This window comes from Parasteatoda tepidariorum, chromosome 7 (assembly GCF_043381705.1).
Source record: "Parasteatoda tepidariorum isolate YZ-2023 chromosome 7, CAS_Ptep_4.0, whole genome shotgun sequence".
Classification (NCBI taxonomy): domain Eukaryota; kingdom Metazoa; phylum Arthropoda; class Arachnida; order Araneae; family Theridiidae; genus Parasteatoda; species Parasteatoda tepidariorum.
Window position 1 is genome coordinate 9347595 of NC_092210.1, and position 23513 is coordinate 9371107.

Sequence of the window (23513 nt, forward strand, 5' to 3'; positions counted from 1 at the left end):
TATCTGTCAGGGGATTTCATTAAAATACTCAAAAAGTCAGGATTAATTTAAGTTTAAAGTGTCAATTTTTTTTTTAAAAAAAGAAAGAAAATTCTTTATTTTTAACTTTAAATGCATGCTTATGAGTAGAGCCCAGATTTTGATGACCTAAAAAATTTCAATTAATGCCCTTAAAAAAATGCGAAAAATGCCCTTAAAAAGTGCGAAAAATGCCCTTTAAAATGTGAAAATTGCGCTAAAAATGCCTTATGATGTGAATTAAATAAAAATATTAAACTAAAACAATGTTTTACTCTTTAAAATTATTATGAGTCATTTAAAAAAATATAAAGCAATGCAATACTGGTTCTACGTTCATTAAAGTTTGAAAAATATGTTTTACATCCTAAAATAACAAAAAAAAAAGGAAAATATATTGACTCCAAAACATTTTCATTTTGTAAAGAAACTTTAATGAATATAACAACTTCCATCTCATAATATTACTAAATATCAGAATTACATTGGATTATTAAATTTTTTTTGTTGATATTTTGAAATGTAAACGAGCGTCTCTTGTCTGAAAGTAAATTGTTATTCCTGGAGAAGCTTCTTTCAACGTCTACTGATGTTATTGGTGCTTACTTGAAAAAGACGGTCTCACACTGACAATTCTTCTTCAATTTGAAAAGATGTTGCTTCACCTGCTAATATCCTAGAGATTTTTTTCATATTTTGGAAGCAAGTGTAACAATAAAAAATGATAAAAAAATAATACAAATTGGAAAAAATTAACAAAAATTTTTAAAAAATGCTTTAAAATGCAAAATACGCCAAACAATTTAAAGAAAAATGCCCTATAAATCTTAAAAAATGCTCCAAAGGACAAAAAATGTCCAAAAATGCAAAAAAATGCAAATGTCATCAAAATCCGGGCCTTACTTATGAGTTTAGTATTATATTAAAATGGAAGAAATATGATAAAATCAGTATGGGAATTATTCTTTCTGAGTGTTTGAAATTATTCTTTCTGAGTATTGAAATTATTCTTTCTGAGTTGTTGACCACTCTGTGATTATAAAACTATATTAAGTTATTTTTTTGAGGCTGATAATGTGACAAGATTGAATTATTTCTTCTGTCGATAATATAGCAGCGATAAATTATTTTAGTGCTCATTATAAAGTAATGTAAAATATTTTCAATGCTGATTACATGGCAATGTAAAATCATTTTCAATGTTTTTTTTTTTAAGTCTAGAGTTATTTTCCATGCTGATTATGCAGTAACATTAAAATATTTTCTATATTGATTATACAGCCAAGTTATATTAATTTTTCAGGCAAATTGATTCAAATTTGGAAGTTGCTAATACAACAGTACAACTCCAATGCTTAGTTAAAGATTCAAGGCTTATTCTTCCTGATAGACCCAAGGTATGTAATCACTGAATATTCAGTGATCATCCTAAACTGTTTTAATTTGGTTTCATTTACTACAGTTTTATTTTCTAAAAATGACTAATAAGAGTTAATGTAAATGACATGAGGGGCTGTTCTAATATTCCGTGAGCATATTTTTGGCAGTTTTGGAAACTCTCCCCTTGTTAGCTAAAATGAATAAATCACATAACCCCGCCCCTTTCAGGTGCTTACTTAATATTGGAAGAACCCCTGAATAGGGCTGGGAGGTGTTAAGATTTTGGTTTTGCGACATATCGGCACTCTAACATCACGATATTTTGATGCATCCTGATGTTTCGGTGCATTAATGTTTTATATTTAATAAATTCATGGTTAGTAAGTTAAAAAAAGTTTTTAAAAATAAACATTGCATTTTTTTACAATTATTTCTCAATATTTAAAGACGTGAATGTCTGCAAAATAGCTGTTAAGAAACATTAAACAGCTGGATTGATTGTAAAAGTATTATTAAAAGTTTCATTAGATGCTTTTTTGGTAAATGCAAAAAAGTAAAAAATGTCTGATTTAAATCAACAAAACATGATTTGCATCAAATAAATCAGATTTTTTTTTATCTTTATTTAAAAAAATCATGATTTTTGCCAACCCTGATTTATGGACAGTCTCAAATATAAAACATGATGAAAGCAGAGCTATTGTTATTAACATTAAAATAATAAGGCACTAACTCAAGAGTGCCTTAAATTGCATTAAATTCATTAGTGCAAGTTAAGGTATTCAAAAAATCTGCAAAATATTGGAAAGTAGCTATTTTGCAAATTTTTTTAATGTTTAAATTTTTTTTATAGCATACTGTTAATATAAAAATGTTTATATTTCATGAAATTTGTTTCTATTTTATGTAGAGCAATATGCCTGGATTTTATGACCCATGCCTTGGAGAAGAGAAATCATTGTTGGTGAATTATTTGTATAGAAATATTGCACATTCCATTACAATCAAAGACAGTGAGATGTTAAGGATACCTAGGATAGTAGATTTCTAAGAATAGTAAAATCTGTACGTTTGCTTCCTGTAATACTATTATTCATTGTTATTTTCATATTTTAAAGGTTCTTCCTAATTTTTAACTTTGTTTTAAAAGAAACATTAATTTTTAAAGTAAAGCTTAACTTAATTGATTTGTTTAGTTACTATCCAGTTAAACATTATCTTTAAAAAAACTTTAAATTATCTTTTAGAGTTTTGGACAATTTTAAATACATATGACAACAACATAAATTTTAATAGCTCTTTATCTAAAAATTTCTTAGTTTTTTATTAACTATTTTAGATATAAAATCAAGAATTGTAGTTTTTAATTATGTTGTACTAGTGATGAAAAGTTTATTAAAATTTTAATATAGTTTGTATTTGTAACATTATTCACAAGAGCTTTTGATATATTTACCACTTTTCATACTTCATTTTATGTGTACTTTCATTGTTACCCATCAATTTAAAGTTGGGCTATTCTACGGTAACTTACGTTACGTTCACATAAACTTTAATGCACTGAGAACTTAAAAGCAGGCAAATAATACTAATAAGCACATTAAAATTAAGTGATTTCTTAAAATTACAATCGAAACCAAAAGGAATCTAATTAAAACAAATAATATCTTTTAATTTAAACAGTGTAAAAACCTAAAATTAGTGTGGTAACTTACGTTACCGAAAAAGGAATGGCATAAATTTGCAAGATGCTTGAAGACAAAATTCTGTTCTTATACAAATGTTGCATAATTAAGATTATATATATCATTTTTCTGATATGTTTAAATATTTCTTNCCTAAAATTAGTGTGGTAACTTACGTTACCGAAAAAGGAATGGCATAAATTTGCAATATGCTTGAAGGCAAAATTCTGTTCTTATACAAATGTTGCATAATTAAGATTATATGTATCATTTTTCTGATATGTTTAAATATTTCTTAAGCCTAGATTTAAGATTTTAATTTATAAAATAAATTAAATATAATTTTTTAAATGGGTAACTTACGTTACAGTAACTTACATTGCGAAATTCACTTTGTATCCAACTTTTATCCCAATAATGTACAAGTGCAAATTAAGATATTTAAACAGTATAGTGCAAGGGAGAAAAAGTGTACATGAAGCAAATTCAGAAACTTTTGTATCACACATAACTGCAAACTTATAAGGTCCTCTGTTATTACCCAGTACAGGGGGCTCAATTCTTTTCACCATGTTTTCCTTCTGGTAGAATATTTCATCTCTTTTTTCTATAGATTCCCACAGCAGCCATTACATTGACTTTAAGTTCTTGCTCTTCAACAGATATGTCCTCGTATCTCACCATATATCAACCCTCAGCTTTTATCTTGGATTCATCATTTTCTCTTTTAACATCTTTCACTAAAAAAACTTTTCTGGTATGCTTTCTTGTACTCTTAAATGGTGGATTTGCTTAATGTTTTTAATCTGTGATGCTTTTGAGAATAGACTAGACACTCCACTCATCTGTTCTAGAGACTCGCACTCATATATATTTTTTCTAAACATAAAATAAATTTTTAAAGAATTTCGAAAGATGGAACATTATGAATTTTGCTGAAGGCTTCCTAGTCAATCTGAACTTTTCATGATACTTACAAAGACAAACATTTCTTGGAAGTTTGCTACTAAGCAAGACATGCTTTGGACGGAGCTCAAAGAATTTAGTTTTTCCAATTTTGCAATCTGGATTTTCTTCCATAAGCATTTTGTGCATTTCTCGAACTGAATGAAGAAGACGTCGTGTTTTGTACTTTCTTTTTGATACCATTAGCATCTCTAACTATATCCTTAACTCCTCGTGCTTGTCGAGAGATTTCTCCAATTTTTAAAACATATGAATGCCAACACCCAAATTAATAACTCAAAGCAAAGATTTTCCTTAAAATTAATATCTTAAGGCAGTGGATAATTCATTTAAACTTTGGTATTGTAACTGGATACATCTTATTTACTTTATATGCCAATTTTCAAGAGGACTCATTTCACATTGGTTACTTACATTACATGCATGTCAGTAACTTATGTTACACATATTGAATAGTGCACAAAACAATAAATAAGTAATATTTGAAAAGAAAACTATTGCTGCTTATTTGGTGTTAGATTCTAAGAAAGGAAAAATATTATTCTTACTTTTGTATCACTTGATCTTTTTTACACATAAAAACTTCTTCTAGTTTTCGGTAACTTACGTTGCATGCAATAATGTTTATTTGAAATTTATATAATTAAGTGAATTTAGCAACAAAAACTTATTTTTACACTACGCAATATTTCTATTAAGTGTAATAAACAATATTTATTCTTTGGAACAATTTTAAATGAAAATAATGTTAACTTACTGATTTTCAAAATCTGACCATGTTCTTCACCCAAATCAGAACCAGCAAATGCCAATGTTCAATGGGTTGCCAATACTAAAAAACTAAATTCTCAAAAAAAATTATGATAAATTATCAAACTTCAAACCTTTCTAATTCAGAAAACATCCAAAATAATAGCATCATTCTTATTTGAATTTTCCAATGCTTTTCCCCCTTTTCATGGAATTGCCCAGTTTCATTTTTAAATAAATTTGAAGGGAAAAAAAAAACATTGCTGATAGGAGAAAGAGAATTTCAAAATGAAAATATGATGTTTTACTCCATTTCCTTTTAATGTAACATCAGTCATATTTTGTATTTTTTTTTTAAATAAAACATTTAATATCTTCATTCCTTTTACTTATATGCATAATAATATCAAGCTATTGAAACACATCCCATATAATTTTTTTAAACATGATATTAGATATTTATTAATGAAAAAAAATTTTACACAAAGAAAACGTATTACAATATAACGTCAGTCACCATAGAATTGTCCTTTTGCCTTATTTATTTTGTAGAATATACAATCTTTAATAAGCTTTATACTGTGGAAGGCAAAAATGCTGAATAACTTTTGATTTAATTATTGGAGTATGTTTCAAGGAGCATACCTTATGCATGTCAATGCAGACACTAAATTAAGCTACAAAATTGGACACATAAATGTCCTATTTTGGAATAAACTAGCCTTTTTTAATTTTTGGGGTACGTTTCAAGGAGCATACCTTAAGTATGCCAATGCAGACTCTAAATTAAGCTACAAAATTGGTCCTTAAGCTACAAAGTGTCCTTTTTTGGAATAAATTGACCTTTTTTAATTATTGGGGTATGTTTCAAGGAGTATCCCTTAAGTATGCCAATGCAGACACTAAATTAAGCTACAAAATTGAACACATAAGTGTCCTTTTTTTTAAATAAACTAGCCTTTTTTAATCAGTAGGGTATGTTTCAAGCAGTATACCTTAAGTATGCCAATGCAGACACTAAATTAAGCTACAAAATTTGACACATAAGTGTCCTTTTTTTTGGAATAAATTAACCTTTTTTAATTATTAGGGTATGTTTCAAGGAGCATACCTTAAGTATCCCAAGCTGCAGTCCAGGAAATGTATTCTTAAAAATTTTAATTATTATAAAATTTTATTTGTCACAAAAGCAAAGTGACATTGTTGTAATAGAAATGTATTGATACCATCTACACTGGTAAAACGAAATATTATTACAACCCGATGCTATTGAAACTAGGAATCAGTACCGATCAATAACTTTTATTATAGTTATTAATCTTGAATTTATATTTCAACTTGTTGTTATCTATAGTATATGATCATTATTGGTTTGTTTTTAAGCCCCATTTACTTCTTTGTAAATAATATAAGTAACTGTGATTTCCATTCCATCTCTTGAAGAAATTGAATTTAGCTTATTATGGTTAGAGTAAATCAGAATACTAGTGTTTTATTTTTTGTAATATTTTTTCATTAAATTTAACTTATCTTTGTGAGAAATGTAATAATATTTAATAACTGTAATATTTAATTGGTTTCTAAATTTTGTTTTAGATTTTAATTTTAGTTTCAAATTCTTTTTAAGTTTGCATTCTTGTATTTGCTGCAATTTTGCCTCTTAAGTAAGCCTCCTGTTTAAAAAAAAAATTTTTACCATTCAGACACATATTTTGATTTAAGTAATTTATTTTATTTCTTAAAATATACACGAATAATGCTGTCTATGAATTTTACAAAAATAAATAAATAAATTAGTAGTTTAAATTTAAAAAAAAAAATAAATCAGTGCTCTTATAAATGTTTGATTTATATATAGTCAAACCTCGATATAGTGAATACGGTTTAAAGTGAACTCCCGGATATAATGAACGAAATTTTTGCTCCTGTGCCTTGCTACACATGGCGTATAATGGCGTTTTTGTGGATATACTGAACCAAAAAAAAGAGAGGAAGTTCGATATTGGGAACTTTTTTCTGTCTCGACTGATTTTCTTCATTGTTTTGTAATAAGTTTGAAAATTCTACTTCAAAATAAATACATATACCGATTTTAAAAACCTTCTATAACATGAAATGTAGCAACAAGCATTTTTTCTCGTTTGCTTCATTATTGAATAGCATTATTGAATTGGTTCAGCATTCAAAGATGCCGCAATCTAATTTTATGTGCTCTAATAGCTCGTTAGACAGGTTTAAAAAGTGGAATAACAAAAATTCAGAAAAAATTATCAGAGAGTCGGGAAGTGTCTCCATATCTGATGTTAAGGATTGCTCATCAGCTAAATATTACTAATTATTTTTGTACGCAAGACGATGACTAGTAAAAAATATAAGTTAACACATTTTTTGTTACTATGTATTATTTTTCAGTCCTTTTTTTATTTAATTTTATGAGTCATTTATTTAAATGATGTGTAATAAAAGGGGGGAGTTTGGAACCATGAGTTTAAATTATTTGGGGAACGGATATACTGAAGTTCCGGTTATAGTGAACCGAAATTTTGGTTTCTTTAAGGTAGCGGGGTTTGACTGTATTATTAGATTATTTTTAGATGCAATCTAAAAATAATTAGTAACTAATAGGAAACTGACACCCGGTGGCTGAGTGGTAGCGCTTTTTCACTCTCGTGTCACAGGTCCTTGGTTCGATCCTTGAGCTGGGCAAGGTTGACTCAGCCTTTCATTCCTTTAGTGGGTCGATAAAAGGAGAACCAAGCATGCTTGTGAACTAAACACTAGAAGTTCCACGTTCGACTGACCATCCAACAGGAACATCTGCTCTTGCAGATACAAAGGTAAAAAAAACTGATATGGGCTGCCGGGCTGTCGCTCCACTGAGTTTAGTTTTAATAGAAAGCCAACATTTATGAAGCAATTCAGATTAATGATTGTGTGTGTGCAGAGTATGATTAAGTACCATCACAGATTATTTAATAGATATTTAATATACAAAATAACAGGTTTCTAATAAATCATTCTTGCAACTATCTTAATGCTACCAGAAAAAAAAAGTAGTTTGTCAGTACTGAGAAAGGTTTTATAAGTTCTGAAAATAGTTAAAATGAATACAGACTGTATTTGCGCAACGCGTTTCATTATTGGCTTTCTGTGTTTTGACACAGATTCGATGATTCGTCACTATAGAACCAACATGATTCAGCGCTAAAACTTATCCTTAAAAGATAAAATACTGGCACTAAGAAAATGTTATTTCTATATTTTTGTGAGGAAATAAACTCCCTGAAATGAACTAAAAGAACATGTGATGGCGTGTCGTTGGATCATCTTTAGGCATGTTGCCATTGTGCTGCTCTTGTGCGATGTAAATAAACTACTACTATTACTGTCTCTTTTGCATGCCTGGATACTTGGGAGCCTCCTGTCATTTTTCTATATTTCTATCTTCCTTAATGTTTGTTTTTATTTAATTTCAGAGGAGCTTGAAGTCAATCGCCTTAGTACTATCAAAATGAAGCCATCGAAGATATTTTAGAGCTGAAAATCAATTTTGTAGACTTGCTGCATCTTTTAAAGTAGTTTTTTGAAATGTGTTCATTTGTTGTACACTTAAAAATAATAATAAATTATTTATTTTTCGTTGTTCCTCTTTGATCATCTTATAATTTATCACCTTACTGTAACAACTGCTGCCCTTTTTATATCTCTCTTAAAATTAAACTAAGCACAATAGTGGTTAATATTTAAGTAGAATTTTTTTTTCACCACTTGTTGTAACTTTGAGTTCAATAGTTTTTAAATTTAATACCATATTAATTTAAAATAAAATTTTGGTCAAAGTCAATATACGTCCCGCAGTGAACTGATCGAAAGGGCACAGCTCCCAGTAGAACCCCAAAGTCAAGCATCACTGGCTGCAGTCAGTAAGTGGGTGGGTGACCACTTTGATCAGTCTGCGTAAGGACCTAGGGTGCGCGGTATTGATCCTAATTAAAGTGTTCTACCGTAAAGAGCTCGACTTCGTGTGCAGTTTGTCGGGCTACTAAAGCAGGGAAGCCATCCACTCTGCACAGGATCAAAATTGGGATGGCAAGTCTTCGGATCATCCTCAGGGATGTTTCAGTCAATATGCNCTATCCCCCCCCCCCAAATTTTTGTTAAATATTCTAAAATTATAAATCAGACATTTGATATCTTTTGCCCTAAGCTAAAATTTTGTGATTTTTTTTATCACTATAATTGTAGAGCTTAGTGAAATAACCTGTTAAGCAAAATTTTGGAAAATAATAAGAAACAGCCTTAAGAAGAGGTTTTAAAAACACATTTTTCTATTCATAAGATGTTCCAAATATAACACGGAAAATTGTTTATTTCAGTTGTTTGTTTTGTATGAAAATAATTATAAGAATGTTTTCCCACTTTTTAAAAATATATATTTTGGATTAAACATAGCTTTTTAATACATTGAAAATAAAATACAATGTGTTCCGTAACGACTGCCCTTAATATATATTTATAGAATCCTGTTTTAAAAAATTAAGACGAAAATAATATTAAAATCTGGAAAATTCTTTTATAAAAAAAACTATCGAAATATAACGAATTATTTTGAGGAAGACGGGACAGAAAACATTAAAATAATGTTTTGTAGTAGCGTTTTCAGCCCCGTCTTCCTCAAAATAATTTGCTTGATAGACAGAACTAACTGAGAAGGTTTTTATACGAAATGCCTCTATGTTGGATTTGAAGTTTTTCCGCTTTCGACGAATTTCGATAGCGTTTTTGTTTCATTTCCTCCCTCACATATTCCTCTCTGACCACCTTTTACACTCTACGCTTTTTTCTTTTGCTTTGTTTTTGACTTCGATTAAAAATTTAAATATATGGAATAAATACACGAATTAATTTTAAGATAAACATAAAAATTAAAATGTACTGAAGTCAAATTATACATATGAATGATGATTACACTCTAAAGATTTAGATCCGATTATGTCTCTACCCCTAGATTTAAGTACGTGAAATTAAGTTTATAATTTTACTTTTACAACCGTCGTTGAACAGCCGACCCAATTTTCGGGTTTAAGACTATCAATGTTCAACACCGTCCCTTGTAATTTTGAACCCAATCCAGAAGACAAGGGAACTCCTGGATCAAGTATTGAGAGAAATTTGCCTTCGTGGAGGACTTTTTCATGGAACTAACCTGCATTTGCGCTACATGGAGAGGAAGACAACGAGAACCTCCCACAGTTAGTCTGACAACAAGGAGACTCTAACCCATGATCCGTCTACCACTGAGGATATTTCACATCAGCACTGTGGTCGGATGCGGAATTCGTATCGACCAGCCATCGCTGGGATTCGAACCCGGTTCACCTGATTGGAAGGCGAAAGCTCTATCCCCTGAGGCTCGCACAAAATTTTCAACCAAATAGGATTTAAAACGTGCCCCATAATTATCGAAAGAGCCAAATTTTTGAAAACAAAAAGCACACAAGGAGCTTTAGCTGAATAGAATCAAACCTAGCATTCAATCGCAACCTAGCACCATAGCATTCAGGCGTTATATAAATAAAAATTTTAAATAATTGCTTGGTTTGGCTGTTATAGTCAAACTAACAAGAAACACGCCGAATTTTTATTTAGGATTCAAACTGGTTTTGGCGTTTTTTCCACCGCCATTCTCAGTAGTGATTCGTCAGATTTCGATTTGTTCTTGATCATGCAAATAAATGGATTCTAAATTTATCTATTAAGGGTGGTAAGTTAAGAACACCCTTCGAATATAAAGGACGATGATTAAAGAGTGTTCAGAGTAAATATTAAAAGCTTGTATTAAAGAACACCCTGTGAGGATTAAGGAACACAATGGATATTATACGCGCTGCAATTAAAGAACAAACTGTGAGTATTAAGAGCGGCGATTAAATTGCACCCTACAAATATTAAAGGCCGTGATTAAAGAACACCTTGCGCTTATTAAGAGCGAAGATTAAAAGACACCCTGCCAATATTAAGGGTAGTGATTAAAAATGATTCTGCGAGTATTATAAGTGCGATGAATAAAGGACTTCTTTGATTATTAGGGGTGGTGATTAAAGAACACCCTGTAATTAATAAGAACGGCCATTACGGAATATGCTGCATGCATATATTACTTGGCTGATTTAGTAAAATACAAGTCTCGTCTCTTAATGTCTTTAATCTCTATATTCAGTTTCATCCCACCATTATTAGAGTGCAATAATAACAATGCTTGCAAACCAGTTTTCCCTAAATTTGTTAAAGTTTTTAATTCTTTTATATAAATGGGACTGTTTTTGATTTTTATCTTTGTTAACATTTTTTTTTTGAATCTGGGATGTTTAAAAAGAAATTTTTTTATTATTCCATGATCCAGCTTAGCTATTTTTTAAAAGCGTGTTATGCCTTTTCGACAAGATACTTAGCTTTGCTTGGACATAGATTCTTTCTCCCCTACTGCATGTTGCCTTACCATGAAAATGCTAATTCAAATCGAAGAGCAGCAAACCTCTTTGACAAATGAGGCTTTGGGCGAGAACTGGGATTTTCTGAACACTAGAACGATGTTTTGACACCGAGACCACTTTTCTTTACGGGGTTTTGCACATATTGCATTCGGATGAAATTTGAAATAATTGCGTTGGAAAATCCTAAAAAAGATGAGTTTTATTATCACAAAAAGCAAAACATTTTTTTTAAAATAAATGTTCTGACTTTATGGAGTTTATAATTTTTAGCATTAAAAATTAATAGTTACCATATCCTTTTAATAATAATAATTGAGAACTAAAAATTGACTAAAGATATACGAAAATTTTGTTTTTCACCAAAAATATCATAAGTGCAAAACTTAACAACTTGGAGAACATTTTAAGAAGTTACCTCAGTATACTTTCAGTAGGATTAAGCGTTGAACCATAATATTAATATCGAAAAACAGTTCGTCAACTTGGAGAACACTTTAAGAGGCAACCTTAGAAGTACGCTAGAAGAAGAATATGTCTAACGTTGAATCACAATTTTAATATCTCAAAGCAGTTAACAAAGAGGAGAACACTTTAAGAGGCTATCTTAGAAGCACACTAGAAGAAGAATGTGTCAAACGTTGAACTATAATATTAATACCTCCAGCTTAGCAACTAGGAGAACACTTTAAGAGGCAATCTTGGAAGTACACTAAAAGAAGAATATTAATACCTCAAAGCAGCTTAACAACTGGGAGAACATTTTAATAAGAGGCAATCTTAGATGCACACTAGAAGAAGAATATGTCTAACGTTGAATTATAATACTAATACTTCAAATCAGCTTAAGAACTAGAACACTTTAAGAGGCAATCTTAGATGCACACTAAAAGGAGAATATGTCTAACTTTGAACTACAATATTAATACCTTAAAATAGCTCGATAACGTATAAAATATTTTAAGAGAGACAATTTCTGTACAACTTTCCGAAGAATTGATCCAATATTGAACCATATCAATACCTTAAAACAGAATGCAGAATGTATTGCAACCTTAATAAAGCATTAAAATGAACCGGTACTTTTGTTCAAGTTGAACCATAATATCGTAATGTATAATATGGTTCAATATCGCACACTATTGAAGTTGCAGTAAATTTGAGGGGGGGGGTGATCTCAAATATGCTAATTAATAAGTGCAGACGACAATTTAAGTTAAGAAATCAGTCAAAAAAGGTGCTTTATCCGAATAAACATACCTTTTTTTCGACGGATTTGGATTTCTGATCTTCAAAATATAGAGGGTCAGAGAAATAACGTTAAATACTCGTGTTTCCTGACGATATATCTTAATTTACTTTATAACCGTTATTGAACAGGCGAACCACTTTTGGGTTTACAACTGCTTATGTTAAACTCCGTTGCCTTGTAATTTTGAACCCGATCCAGACGACAAGGGAACTTCTGGATCAAGTATTGGGAGAAATTTTGCCTTTGTGGAGGATTTTTTGATGGAATTAACCAGCATTTGCGTTACATGGGGTGGAAAACCACGAAAACGTCCTATGGTTAGACAAGCGGCAAGGGGACTCTAACCTATGATTCGTCTACCACAGAGGATATTTTTACGTCAGCACTGTGGTCGAGGCGAGCCGGGTACGGGATTCGTATCGACCAGCCATCGCTGGGATTCAAAACCGCTTCACCTCATTGGAAGGAGAAAGCTCTATCACCTGAACCACCACGGCTCCTGACGATATATCGTGCTGTTAAAATTGTGATATCGCCCAGCACCTCTAGTGACTCTTAAACAGCATTTTTTTTTTCTTTTTTACTAGAACTTGGAGCATGCTAAAGCACTTTTGAGATGGCCCCTAACGGATAATCTGCTTCTTTTACACTCGAATGCCAACCAAATATCTGGCAAAGATGGTCTCACATAACTTTAAAGCAACAGATGCGCCTGACAACGGAGCCCCTCGCTTCAAAGAAAATTTCATTTTTCCACAAGACGCCCTTTTCTGCTAGACCCCCTTATTCGTCGAAGATTCCCTCCTTTTTTGATGTTTTTATACATGAAAGTGAAATGCTTCTTATTTATTTTCATTTCTCATCCGTGTAAATCTGTGAAAAATGACTTAATGCCAAGCTCCTTTTCCCTCTTCTACCAGAATATCTTTCAAGTTTGAGTAGGGTTTTGGCGCGGTTTCGAAATCAAAATTGATGTCGGAGTTGAGAATGAAGTTTTACGAATCTCCGGCGTTGTAACAAGAAATGCGATTGAAACAAGAGTTTTGAAGGAAAAAAAATGTTTTACTTTTCCTTCGTTATTTCATTTGTTGAAGTTGAGTAGTTTAAAAAGTTATTACCATGAAATAGACATTTTAAATTAAATTTAAAGAATGTAACAAATTTGCAATTTGAAATAACGAGAAAAATAATTTTTTTTTTTCAATTTTAAATAAAGGTGACTTATTTAATTATTAGTTTATCTATCTCACCCTTCAAATATCCTTGCAGGATTATTGCAGTTGGAGATCAAGTTGGATGAAGGGTTTCTAGTGACATTTAAATGAATAACTATCCTCTTATTATGATTGCTATCGGAGATCTAATTGAAAGTAAGTTTTTAGTGACATTTTAATGAATAACTATCCTCTTATTATTATTGCAATTGGAGATCTAATTGAAAGAAAGTTTCTAGTGACATTTCAATGAATAACTATCCTCTTATTATTATTGCAATTGGAGATCTAATTAGATGAAAGTTTTCAGTGACACTCTAATGAATAAATATCCTCTCAGGATTTTTACAATTGTAGATCTAATTGGATGAAGGTTTTTAGGGACGTTTTGATAAAATAATCTTTAAAGTTTAAACACTGATAATTGTAAATAAAGATTATGATCTGGCTTTTGTATGCAAGATTCCTATTGGAAACAACTACAAATTTCTAACACTGATTTAAACTGCTTGCGAGATATAGTTCGCACTCTAGGGGCTTCAATTTTCTTTAAATAATTCAAAAGCATGACCTACCATTATGTTTCCCCAAGTCCGCTAATTACTAACGTAATGAGCCGGGATAGCCTGGTCGGTAGCGCGCTGGGCCCATATCCAAGAGGTCGTGGGTTCGATCCTCGCCGGCCGAAGACTCCCCGGGTAGTAAATGGTGACTGATGCACGTTAAATCTGTCGAGTCTCAAAGTCCTCCATGTTCCCACAACAAATCAATACCTCTGGGGGTACTGATCCAGGAGTTTCCTTGTCTTCTGGATTGGTTCTGAATTACAAGGCTACGGAGTTGAACGTAAGTAGTCGTAAACCCATGAAATTAGGTCGGCTGTTCAACGACGGTCATAAAATAAAATAAAATTACTAACGTAATGACGTTATTGTATAGGCAAAAAAAATTGATAAACAGGAAAATAAATAAACTTTTGAAAAGAAATAAATATAAATTTTAGGATAAATTATGATATGTTCAGATTTTTCTCCCATTAGATATATAAAAAAAATATGGAGCAAATTCCTTTTACAATTTAGTATTTGAATTCTATACGAGTCGTAATAAGCCAGATGCAGTTTCTTTTGAAGGAATATATTCTTACTTTTGCTAACTGTTGTATATTTTACATAGTTTCCAAAATTGATACTTTATGTCCTCTTCGAGTTGGAAAAAGTTATTAAAAAAAACATTGAAGAAAGAATTTTTGAAATCAGATAAATTTTAAAATTCTAAAAGATAATGGGAGAAAATGAAAAAAAAATAGGGAATTATTCATGACTTTAAAAGTGATTTAATTGTTAATAAAATAATTGAATTAATTTCTTTTTTTCCAGAATTGAATTTTTTCATGTTTTTTAAAAAAATTTAAAACCATATAGTACCTTAAGAACTATTTTATATGCTGTCATAGTTCTGTTTTAATGCGCTTTCGGAAAATTAGTAAATCATTGCAAATATTTTTTGTTTCAAAAAAAAGTAACAAAAAATTTTGTAATTTTAATTTTAGACATTTTTAAACATTAGAGAAAAGTTGTGTAAATCGTACCACCTCTGATTTCTAAAGAAGAATCGTATAGAGAACTCTCTAGCGGATGAATTATTTTTTTCACATGCAAAAGAATCAAGTCGTTAAGTACTTGGGCAAAGTTTTTATTTAAGTAGGTTTTACAAGTTTTCAATACAATTTTTGAATTTGCTGTGTAAGGATATAGCAAGGGCATTACTGTAAGGAACTACAGTAATGTATTTATTACATCATATAATTGTTAAGCTACTTTTCTGCTATATTCTCTCTGTTTCTTTGCTTGTTGTTTTAGACCTGGAACAATACTTTACTTAAAACTTTACGTAGTCATTTACTAAATTGTACCTTGTGTGCATTCCAAAATCGTACCAGAACAATTTATGAGGGATTGAATTTCAAGCCATTTGAATTGAAAATATGAAAGAACTGCAGGTACTTCACTCCAATTCCTATCAAGTCAAGTCAAGAACAACGACTATGAATGTTCAACTCTCTATTCCTGTAGTTTTAAACCCAACTCAGAATACAAGGGAACTCCCGGATCAAGAATTGGGACAAAGTAGCCTAGAATGGAGCCAACCCACACTTGCGTTACATGGAAAGGAAAACCACGAAAACCTCCCACTCTTAGTCTTACGGCAAGGGTATTCTAACCCATGATCCGTCTACCACTGAGGATATTTTACATCAGCACTGTGGCCGGTGAAAGCCGGATGCGGAATTCGTATCGACCAGCCGTCACTGGGATTCGAACCCGTTTCACCATAAGAAGGTGAACTCTCTATCCCCTGAATCATCACTGCTCGTATGTTGAGGACTCTTTATTTTATAACCATCGTGAACAGCCGACCCAATCTTTGGGTTCACGGCAGCTAATGTTCAATTACGTAGCCTTGTAATTTTGAATTCAATCCAGAAGACAAGGGAACTCCTGGATCAAGTATTGGGAGAAATTTGCCTTCGTGGAGGACTTTTAAATGGAACTAACCCGCATTTGCGTTCCATGGAGAGGAAGACCACGAAAACTTCCCACGATTAGCCTAACGGCAAGGGGACTCTAACCCATGATCCGTCTACCACTGAGGATATTTTACGTCAGCACTGTAGTCGGTGCAAGCAGGAGGCGGAATTCGTAATGGCCAGTAATTACAGGGATTCGAGCCCGGTTCACCATTGGTAGGCGAACGCTCTAACCCCTGAGTCATCACTGCTCTTATGTTGAAGACTTGAACCGAACCAATTTCTACCTTTCTAAAAACTAAAACAAGAAAATTGGTCATAAATCCCAAAAAGATGCAGTCTTATAAAGCAGCGAATATAAAAGTCAAACTTAAACTAGCACACTATATGATGTTGCACGCTATACTATGTGTTATGTACGCACAGAATAGCACGTGACAGCATGCTACCGTAACATTTTATATGCTCACAATGCTTGTAACTGTTCAAAAACTTAATATCTCATTTCTTATCATGATATTAAACAACTGTTTTGGGTTGCAAAGATATACTTATGCCCTTAATCATAAATACTCAATATTTTTGAGGGTGATACGAAAGCAAGTAGCACGAATTATGCTACCGGTTTGCAAAATCGGATCATTTGCAGACAGGTTATGGTAATATCGAAAATAGAAACATGAATTTTTACAGATTTGTAATTTTTTTTATAGTTAATTTCAGGTTTTTTTTAGATTTTTGTTTACTTTTTGTATGATGATAAACTTCTCTACATCATACTAATCAGACGACAATTTAAATGATAATAAACAGACGCAAATATTTACTTACCTCTGATTGAGCGTGACTTGTTTTGGACGAAATAGCAATTCCGCTGTTTATAATTTGGAGAATTATAACGTACCAATCAGGAAAATATGATCCCTATAGTCAACGTACTGGTCGAAAATAAAATATTTCGCATCTTATTAGTGTTTTTTACCTTTTGCATTTAGTATCAATATTCTCTAGAAATAATTCCACTGATCAAATTTTTCTCTATTGTAAAACTTGTTTATACAAAAATTATTATTTTCCATTATTTAATTTATTTCATTGGTAATCATAATTATTGAATAATGTTTTGAGATGTCAGCAAAAACAAGTTATTAAATTAAAGAAATATACTTTTCAAGAAAGATTTGGTTACAATGGGAATAAGGTAACCAACAAATAATTACAGAATGAAATATTAAACAATGACTTCTATTTCAGACAAATTACATTTTGAGAGTTTTGTTATTTAATATTTTAAGGAAAACAAAAAACTATTTTTTTGTGCTCATATATTACTTAGAATATTATTTTTTATTTTTTGGAGTTTATTACAGAATTATTTTACAGTTAATTACAGTTAGTTATTTTACAGTTAATTACAGTTAGTTATTTTACAGTTAATTACAGTTATTTAATTTTACTTACAATTAACTGGCGTAATATTTTAAAAATCTCATTAAAGCAAAAGAAAAAAAAAGAAAAAAAAAGGCACTGAATAACAATTTTTTTAAAGAAACAAAATATCATTGGAAAATAAAATTCATCCTAATTATAAACAATGTAAAACATGTAACATGTAATTATAAACAAAGTATGAATACATAATTCAAATGATTTTTTTCAAAACGAAAAATGCCTATAAATTTATAAATTCAGTAAACACAGTTCTTTTTCTTTTATCTGTGTATTTGAAATGTAAACAATTCTATAAAGTGTAACTAATTATTATTTCATTTAAAATTTTATGAAAATTAAAAGCAAAGTTTAAAAAATTAGACAAAAGCATTTCACATAAAGAAAAATGAGGCCAAAAATATATCAAAATTATTTTTCTAAATAACAGAAAGAAGAAATCAATATCAGGATGACCCTTATTCATAACTGTAACTTTCACCATCACTAAAGAAAAGTTAAATTTGTTTGGAATATTAAATAGATAAAAGCAGAACTCTACCCAACAGAATTTTTGTTTGTTCTCACTATCACAGTTAATTATTTTGAATATTATCATGACTCATCTTTATTTAACAATAGAGAACGTGATTTCTTTCTCACTTCCTTACTCATTTATTTTACTGCTAAGATTACTTAATCGTAATTAGAGAAGTAAAAATAGGTAAACTTATAGTAACGATATTCGAAACTAGATGGCAGCAATGACACTACAAGATTTCGAATGATAATGAAAACGATTTCACTTTCTTCATTTTTATATAAAGAATTTATTGAATAAAATGGTATAATTCTATAATGTACAAGTAAAAATTAGCTTTTAAATTTTAAATATGTAGCAGAATATTTTACAACTCTAAAAGTGTTTTTGGGAAAGATAATCATAATTATGTAAATTACGGTACGATTCTAGAATGCGCGTTTTATAAAAAATATTTTGATAATTTAAAATATAGTTTTCATTTTTCTCCTTGTTAAACAAATGGAACAAATGGAGATCCAATTTGGTAATAGTAAGTTGTACAAAATTTAAAAATTAATTTCACTTTATTTTTAAATATGATGAAAATAAACGATGCTTTAATATGTTTTAAAAACATTTTTGCTCATTATAAATTATTTTTGAGTGTTTTCTAAAGAATTTCAAAAATCCAATTTGTTGATAATTTTCGGTTTTAAATTCTTGGGGATAAAGTTTATTGATACATTATTCCAAATATTTCCCATGTATTTTGCTACTTTATATTATAACAAAAAACATGTCATTATAACATCTTATTAACAATTGCATGAAAAACTTATTTTATTTATACAATAAGATTCACCATTACAAGTGTGAGTCACCCGCTTTAAATAAATTCTGATTCTGAGACTGATTTAATGAAAAGCTACATGATGGCAGCATAATTATCAACTTTACGATGAAAGATAAAAAATTTTTAAGTTGTATTTTACGTAATGATTTTTTTGATTTATCCTCTACGTGCCTTGGGCACTTAAGGCCTCTAGCATATCCCTCAAACGCCTCCTGTCTTTGGCAATAGATCTTGCTTCCTCCCAGCCAGATATTCCACATTCTTTAAATTCTCCCAAAAACATTCGCTGGATGGTAAGTCTGGGTCTTCCTCTTGTTCTCTTACCATCAGGGGCCCATGTAAGCGCAACAGATGAAATTTTTTCTTTGGGCATTCTAAGGATATGTCCGAGCCAGCTCCATCTTCGTTTTTTAATTTCATCTTCGATTGTTTTTATTTTAGCTTTCTTTAATAGATTTTGATTTGATACTTTGTAAGGCCAGAAAATTTTAAAAATAAATCTTAAACATTTGTTTTGAAAGGTTTCTAATTTTTGTATTTCGATCTTAGTCTGTTTCCAGGTTTCTGCGCCATATAATAGTACTGCTCTAACAATAGCTTTGTAAACAACTATTTTTGTCTTTATTTCAATATTTGACTCTCTCCAAAATTTATGTAATCCCTTAAAACATGTTCTTGCTTTGATTATTCTCTGTCTAATATCTTCGCTACTTCCACCTTTTTTATCTACAATAGAACCTAAATAGCTAAATGACTCTATGTCATCTATTTCGTGATTTTCGATTTTAATTTTGTCATTTTTCTTTTGATTTATTCTCATTACTTTAGTTTTCTTCTTGTTCATGAATAAACCTACACTATTTGAATATTTGTTGAATTTGTCTGTTTTAAGNATGATAAAGTAATAAATTAAAATTTAAAATAAAAGAGCGATTAACTGCATAATTTAGTCGATTAACTACATAAATACTGAACAGATTTTAAAGATACTGAATACGAACATAAAATTGATGGAATACAAAAAATAAAATAAATAGGTAGATAATGAGTTTAATAATAATAATAAGATAAATAAATGATAATAAAATAAATAATAATAAGTAAAAAATAATAAATAATGAAATAAATTAGTAGATATAAGTTTAATAATAATAAATAGATAATTATAAATAAGCAATAATAAATAATGAATTAAATTAGTAGATATAAGTTTTATAATAATAAATAAGTTTAATACTCCTGATATATAACCAGCGTTTTACATGATAATAATACGAAATTATTATCAGGGGCCACGAAATTATTATTAGCCACCACTTTCTGGTATGGAAAGTAGCGTCCTAACTTTTTGCTCATATTTAAAATTTTACTGAAATATTGGGTGGCAGATACAATTTTATACTGGTGACCGGAGCCAGGACGTTAAGAAATGGAAAGTAGTGTAACAGCTTTTTGCTCTTATGCAAAATGTTGCTAGAATATTAAGTAGAAGTTACAGTTTTCTAGATGCCATGGCGACCGGAGCCATCACACTTCGGAATGGAAAATGGTGTAGTAGCCTTTTGCTCTTACGATAAATTTTAATGAAATATTGGGCGCCAGTTACAATTTCACAGTGGCAATCGGGGCTACCACTTTCTGGAATAGAAAGTTGCGTCCAAGCTTTTTGCTCTTTTGTTAAATTTTACTGAAATATTGGGTGGCAGATACAATTTTATGGTGGTGACCGGAGCCAGAGGACGTTAAGAAAAGGAAAATAGTGTAACAGCTTTTTGCTCTTATGCAAAATGTTGCTAGAATATTAAGTAGAAGTTACAGTTTTCTAGATGCCATGGCGACCGGAGCCACCACACTTCGGAATGGAAAATGGTGTAGTAGCCTTTTGCTCTTACGATAAATTTTAATGAAATATTGGGCGCCAGTTACAATTTCACAGTGGCAATCGGAGCTACCACTTTCTGGAATGGAAAGTAACGTCCAAGCTTTTTGCTCTTATGCTAAATTTTACTAAAATATTGGGCGTGAGTTGCATTTTTCTAGTTATCATTGAGACAGGAGCCAAAACGTTAAGAAATGGAAAGTATTGTAACAGCTTTTCTTCCTGGATACCCTACATTTCGGAATAGAAACTAAAGTAAGAGCTTTTTGCTCTTATGTTAAATTGTAGGAATATTTTTGGTGCTAACTGCAGTTTTCTAGGAGTCGTGGCTACTGGAATTTGTAGACCCCTGCATATAAAGAACACAAATGAGAATGCGTAAATCTCATAGGAATCGGAAAATATGAAACAGGGGTAGATTTGAAAGTTCTTGTGGCAATTCGTCCCACTCATTCAGCTATGCTGTTTTCATGCTCTGGATGTTTTTTTAAAAATTTTTTTGAAAAAGATTACAAGTTGCAATTACAATCTTCTGATAGCACCACAGATAAGGAATGAAGTCTGAAGAACTGGCAGGCTAATCGATCCAGTCAATATATTCCATTTTCAGAAAATCAACGACCAGATGAGTTCTACGTAGCTACGCGTTGTCATCCATAAATGAAATCAGGGGAAACGGCATTCAAGAAATCAGGGGAAAAGGCAAACATATGGCTCTATGATCTCATAATAGCTATGATTCTTCTTTTAAGGAAATAAGATAGTATTCGACCTATACTCTTTGTAAATGGAATAGACATCGCATGATTATGCGATTTTCCCACTCTCTACACTTTTCCTTCTTCATTACATGGTTTCGGCAAATCTTGCTTTCTCCCAACTAACATATATTCTGACTTCCTATTGAAAGGTACTGCTGCGGGTTAAAAGCAAGATTCGCTTAATATAACGGAGGTTAAATATGTAGAGAGTGGGAGTAATCGCTTAGCATTGTTATATTTCCATTGCAAAGAGTATAGCTTGCTGACTGCCCAGACCATTGAACTTTCGCTGCATAAGGGGATTTTTTCTTGGACATTGGAGGGCAAGTGGGATTGAAATTATTAAAAATTGCTATGGCTATAATCATAAAGTGAAGTTGCAAATACAACCCCCCCCCCTTGTATTATTCCTTTTTCCAAAAGCTTGTTTTTTAATTCAGTGTTTGAGACGTTTGTTTTTCCGACATATTATCGAAAATTTCAATCCATATGAGTTGTTCGTACAGTAATTGAATTTAGAACATGGTCATTTTATAAATAGAACTTATAGATTGTGAATAAAAATTGATTTTGGAATTTTTTGTTTCGTGAAACTAAATACGAAATTTGTAAAACTGACAAATCACTTTTATCATCTACATTTACTTATAAAGCAAATAGATATGAAACTTTTCGCCCAAAAAGTACAAACACTTCGAGTGTACTCTCGAAGTACAAACACTCGAGTATAAGCCGTACAAACACTTCGAATCTTTTTAAAATCTCTTGACCAGTCCATTTCAACCACCGCTTAAGAAAGCTCACTCTTTTGAAATATTGTTATTTTATGCAGCTTTAACTTATTTCATCCAAAAAAACGTTCTAAAAGAGATTCCTTTCACTAAGTCAATGTCATTCGCTGATCGGACTGAGATAATCGTTCTAGAACATACTTAACACCATTCCTCTGGTTGTAGTTTCTTTCCATTTGGAAGAGATACTGAAAAGCGGGACCTTCTCTAATTGGAGGAAATGAAGCAACTTTCATATACATACTTTCATTGTTCTGTTTTTTTTTCTTCTTCTAAAAGGGTGATTGTCTTGATCCGTCAACAGTTAAGAAATCGAAATGTTCGTCCTTGTCTTATGTTAGACACAACGGATTCATTTTCACTCATTACGGGAGCCTTCAGGCATTTTAATAGTTCTCGTGTCTTAGAAAACGAATGCGACGTGATTGGAGTTTTGGGTTGCATAATTAGTGCTAGGCAAATGGCAGCATTGATTGTTGCAGACGATTTTTCGAGCACGGGAATCTAGAGTAAATGATACGAGGCGGCACAGGAAGCGAAGTGAAAGGAAGGTGGCTCAACAATATGATGATGTGAAAGTGAATGACTGGCTGTATTGTTCTAAGACTGATCAATAATTAAAGCTCTTAATAATAGGTAAATTTTAAATAATATAATGAGAACAATATTTAGAATTGCAAACGTGGTTTGAATTACGAAACTGAAATGCGATTCTTGCCAAAGATTCCATTACAGATTAAAGTAAAATCTGCAATTTATATCGATATCCACTAATGTATCGTGGACAAAATGACTTGTCACGGCAATTTCGTTATCGAAATTTCGCCCCATATTTTAATCATCATTTTATCCTTCATCCTCTTCAAACAAAAGAGAACAAAAATCTATCCTAAATTAAATTTTTATACAAAAGGAGTTTATAACTTTGGTTGTTAATTGACTGAATTTCCGTTCTTTGGACAGAGTGGATAAAAGTAAGCAATCAATATTAT

At 30.9% G+C, this 23513-nt stretch overlaps 1 protein-coding gene and 1 long non-coding RNA gene across 2 annotated transcripts in view; one reads left to right on the forward strand and one right to left on the reverse strand.

Annotated features, from left to right (window-relative positions):
* LOC107436281 (dnaJ homolog subfamily C member 11) overlaps window positions 1-8445 on the forward strand; it is a 34222-nt gene extending 25777 nt beyond the window's left edge. Inside the window, exons 15-17 of the mRNA XM_043043503.2 lie at window positions 1322-1415; window positions 2309-2463; window positions 8276-8445. Coding sequence (XP_042899437.1) covers window positions 1322-1415; window positions 2309-2449 — 235 coding nt within the window. The 3' untranslated portion in view covers window positions 2450-2463; window positions 8276-8445. The remainder of the gene's footprint in view (window positions 1-1321; window positions 1416-2308; window positions 2464-8275) is intronic.
* LOC139425977 (uncharacterized) overlaps window positions 1-23513 on the reverse strand; it is a 260368-nt gene that overhangs the window by 135149 nt on the left and 101706 nt on the right. The gene's annotated exons all lie outside the window — the stretch shown is intronic.